Here is a 4058-nt window from a genome sequence, read left to right as displayed (position 1 = left end):
TGGGGGGGGGGCGGGGAGGAGATGGGGGGACACACCGAAACACAAGGAGTCTAATCAGCCAGAATCCTTGGTATTTTCTCGCTCTCCTGGAAAGCCCCGTAGATCGGAGCCGAAAGCTGAATTACCCAGGACCCGGTTCAGCTCCCCGTTCCCACCACCCACTACCCAGTGCCAAGTGTGTCCCCTCTCTCTCTCAGGCCCCCTCCCTCCTTTCTGCCCCGCTGCAACGCGCTTTTCAGACCCCCTGGGGGTTGGAGGGTGGGAGGGGGACCTGCATCCTGCGAACCCAGACCGAGGCAGGGGGCTTGGGGCTGGTTGGAGAGAGCGGGGGTCGGCGAGAAATCGAGGCGACCCCGCTGTAGATGTTAGGTTTTTCTCCTTTTTTTATTATTATGATGATGTCACGTATACAATACAAAGTACTCGAGCCAGAAACAGGAGCGGAAGACACACAATCTACATTCATAGCTGGACATAAAGACGGATGAACAAAAATCATTATAATAGATATTTTTTTAATCTTTTTTTTTGTCTTTTCTTTCGAGCATGTGGCATAAACAGATAGGTCAAGACAGACACTGTAGTAACGCTACATTCAGTGCAATTTAATATCTAAGCTACCGAGATCCGAAACACAAAATAACACAACACTGTCGCTTTAGGCAGTTTCTGCTGTTGGGTATTTTCTCCATAAAATAAGCAGCAACGGACGACAACAAAATCGCGATACGAATACTTTCAAAGCAGGTTTGTTTCCTATAGGTAGTGATAAAATACGCTTCTTTTTTTCCTTTTCTATTTTTCTCTTTTTTTCCCCTCTTTTTTTCTCTTCCCTGTGATTAGGAATAGCTGTCTTCTTTGTCTTCTTCTTTCTTTTTCTTTTTCTTCTTGTTCTAGTTCTTTCTCTTCTTCTTTGTTTTTTTTCGCGTGATTATTGCAGGTTTCCCTTTAGGTAGTACATTAAAGATATTAATTATTATTATCATTATTATTATTCGAGCGCTTGCTGGGTCCCCGAAGAAGCGCAGTCTGAATCGGGGGCAGGGGTGGGGGAGGGGAAGAGGGGGGCAGATGGATGGGGTTGGGGGGGTCCTTGGCCTGGTATCCTCCATGAACGGAGGGTGGGGTCTGGTCCAGAGATAGGGAGGCTAGGACACAGAACCCAGTAGGGTGGTTTGTCCCAGCCAGGGGGCAGTTCCATGATGGAGGAAGGATAGGAAAGGAGAATTCCGAAGCCAACCCACAGAGAGCTATCGCTACCATGAAGTCACAGATAATGGGTCTCCCTAATTCTCCTGGGCTTCACGAGACAGGAGGGAGAGTGGGAGGGAGGCCGGGAGCAGCACCCCAAAAATAAATACCAGGTTGCAAAGTGGGGTGACCCAGCCTAAGGGGAACGGAAGTGTCTGACAGTAGGAAGGCAGCGGGGAGGCCTGGGAGGGGGGCGGGAGAAAGTTTCCTAAGGGTCTCGTCGCCCCCCACGCGCCCCCCACCCCAAAACCAAACTAGGGGAAGGCCAAGGGTTATAAAAGGGGAATCGCAAGTGTCTGACAGGTAGTTAGTGTTGTGTGTTTCATTCTATCATCTATAAAAGCGAATGGCAGTCGTAAACATTTCGGTTTATCAGCGACCATAAAACCAGACTTCAAGGGAGTTGCTAAAGGAAAAAAAAATCTCTCTCTCCCCCCCCTCTTCCCCTCAGTCCTTGTTTTCTTCTTTTTCTTCCTCTTCTTTCTCCTCTTCTTCGTTCCCCTCTTCCTCCGCCTTCTCCTCGTCCCGGGCTCCAGGCAGTTTATCCTTGTTATTTTCCTTTTTCCACTTCATCCGCCGGTTCTGGAACCAGATCTTCACTTGTCTCTCGGTCAGTCCTAGGGCGTGAGACACCTCGATCCGCCGCTTGCGTGTCAAGTAAGGGTTGAACAGAAACTCCTTTTCTAGTTCCAGAGTTTGATATCTGCTGTAAGTCTGCCGGCCGCTGCGCCGACCCGGGGCTGGGGAGAACACAGGCAGATCCAGATGGGTTAGATTAGGGGGGCGCGCGGGGGTCGCCTTCCCCATCCTCTCTCCCTCCTCCCAAGCTTGCCCTCCCCCCCACCCCTTCCTCCCCTGAGCGGAAGCGACTCAGGGAGCTAGAGAAAGGGGTGTGTGTGTGTGTGTGTGTGTGTGTGTGTTTGGGAGTGTGTGTTTGGGGATTAAAAGTAATTTTAGGGGAGCTGAAGGGGGGCGATAGAGGGTGAAGGGGGCATCGTGGAACTCGGGGGGCTGCAGAGGAGAAAGCTGGGGCACCAGCGATACCCTTCCGGAGGCGGAACCAGCCGGCGACTTCCTTTTAGCTCTGTTTGGGCGTCTATGTGGGTTAGAAAAGAAAGGAAGGCGGCCGGGTAGCCGGGAGAGGAGGCTGAGGGTTCCGGGAAATTCCCGATCTCTTTCGGCTGCCGAATAGTGCGCGAGGATCCGAGAAGCGAACCTCTCAAATGGGTCAGGGTTTGAAACGGGGACTTCCAATCGACCCGGTCCTTCCGGGCCCGGCAGAGCTGAGAACTTTTATTTCTCTTGCTCTTTCTCCCTCTCTCCGTTTTTCCCCTTTTACTTCGAAATGGGCCACTCGGCCAAGTTACTTTCCTCTGTTTTCCCCGGCCACCAGTTTGGGGACTCCAAGGGCCCTAACACTGTTCCTCAAACGCCTTCCCCACCCACTCACAGGTCTGTGAAAGCTACTCTCTGGGGTGGGGGGCGAAGGGCAGCGAAAATGGGCCATTCTGGGCCTGTGGGGTCGGGGTAGGTGGTAGGTGAATTTTTTCCAAACTGGCGTTGAGTTGAAGCAAAGTTGGGAGAACTGAGGTGGGGGTGTGTGTGTGTGGAGGGGACACAGAGTCTCTTTCGCCTTTGGGAAACAGCAGGGGACCCCCCATCATGCCCCCCCTCCCCCCACACCCCCCCTACACACTCCAGGGCCTATATCCCACGGAGACTTTCTATTTCAAGACCAGTAGTCTCTTCCTCCTCCCTTTCCTTCCCCCCACCCCCTCAGTCATAAAAACGAGTTTTCCTTTAAGGAGAGGTGGGGATTTGTTTCTTTTTAACCCTTTTCGACACCCCCCGAGAGAGAAAGAAAGAGAGAGAGAGAGGGAGAAAGAGAGAAAAGAAGGATCTATTTCTCACCGTGCGGTCTCATCCATGGGAACATGAGGCTGGGCGACGAATTTTGATTTAGGTGGCCCTGTCCCTCGTTACTGTTACTGTTGGAAGACGATTTACAGTCAGGATACTGCACGACGCTCGTCTCTTGCTGGGCCCCATAAAGAGACTGACGGGGGAGACTCTCGTAGCCATAGAACTTGGAGGCGTCGCCGTGACAGGTCAGAGAGCAGGGGTTCTGCTGGTAGCCGGGGTTGGAGATCCCGGAGGTGCCGTGGTGGAAGAAATCTTGGACGTGATGCGACGGGTGCTGGAAGCCGGGCGCCGCGGTCCCCGGTCCGTATACCAGGGCATGGCTTCGCCCCACGCCCTGGGGGAACCGGCAGTCATAATAGGTCGGTTCCAGGGACTCGCCGCCTTTGTATTTGGAGAACAGGGGGTTGACAAAATACGAACTCATAGCCGGAGCTCATGAAAACCGGGCGGACCCCCCCCTCCCTCCCCTCCCCGCTCTCTTGAACGCGCCCCCCCACTAGAGCGCGGGGGTCCCTCCACCCCCCCACCCCAGGCTGGTCCTTCGCGGTTTGCAGAGGCCCCCCCCCCCGAAAAAAAGATCGAGGCGCTCTCGCCGGGCTGGGCGGGGGAGGGGTGGGCTGTCGGGGGTCCTTTCCGAGGGGTTCTGGGGAGAGAGAGTGGCTCCCGCCGGCTCCCGCCGTTGCTTAGAGATTCTCCATGGGCTGTGGAGTGGGGGGGGGGAGGCGGGGGGAGAGGGCGGGGGAGCCTTAAGTCGGAGTCCCTGACGCGCTCCGCGTCTCTCGTTACTGTCGGTAGGTAGAGTTGATTCCCTCCCCTCTCCTCGCCGCCTTCCCTTTAACAGCCTGAGCGAATTCTTCAGACTCCCGGCGGCGGAGGGGGTCTCA

At 54.6% G+C, this 4058-nt stretch overlaps 1 protein-coding gene across 1 annotated transcript; it reads right to left on the bottom strand.

Moving 5' to 3' along the window:
* Window positions 1–857: 857 nt before the first annotated feature.
* Window positions 858–3605, bottom strand: HOXC8 (homeobox C8). The gene is made up of 2 exons (XM_029073334.2): window positions 3163–3605; window positions 858–1991 (listed from the first exon to the last, which is right to left on the bottom strand). Exons 1-2 carry the CDS (start codon window positions 3596–3598, stop codon window positions 1699–1701), a joined length of 729 nt encoding a protein of 242 aa, XP_028929167.1. The 5' UTR covers window positions 3599–3605; the 3' UTR covers window positions 858–1698.
* Window positions 3606–4058: the final 453 nt, after the last annotated feature.

This window comes from Ornithorhynchus anatinus, chromosome 10, assembly GCF_004115215.2.
Source record: "Ornithorhynchus anatinus isolate Pmale09 chromosome 10, mOrnAna1.pri.v4, whole genome shotgun sequence".
NCBI classification, from domain to species: domain Eukaryota; kingdom Metazoa; phylum Chordata; class Mammalia; order Monotremata; family Ornithorhynchidae; genus Ornithorhynchus; species Ornithorhynchus anatinus.
This window is presented reverse-complemented; position numbering and strand designations above follow the sequence as displayed.

Excerpts from the sequence above, each read along its gene's own strand:
- HOXC8 (XM_029073334.2), bottom strand. The coding sequence starts at position 3,598 with ATGAGTTCGTATTTTGTCAACCCCCTGTTCTCCAAATACAAAGGCGGC. Across the intron at positions 1,992-3,162 it reads CCCATGGATGAGACCGCACG|CCCCGGGTCGGCGCAGCGGC; the intron begins GTGAGAAATAGA and ends TGTTCTCCCCAG.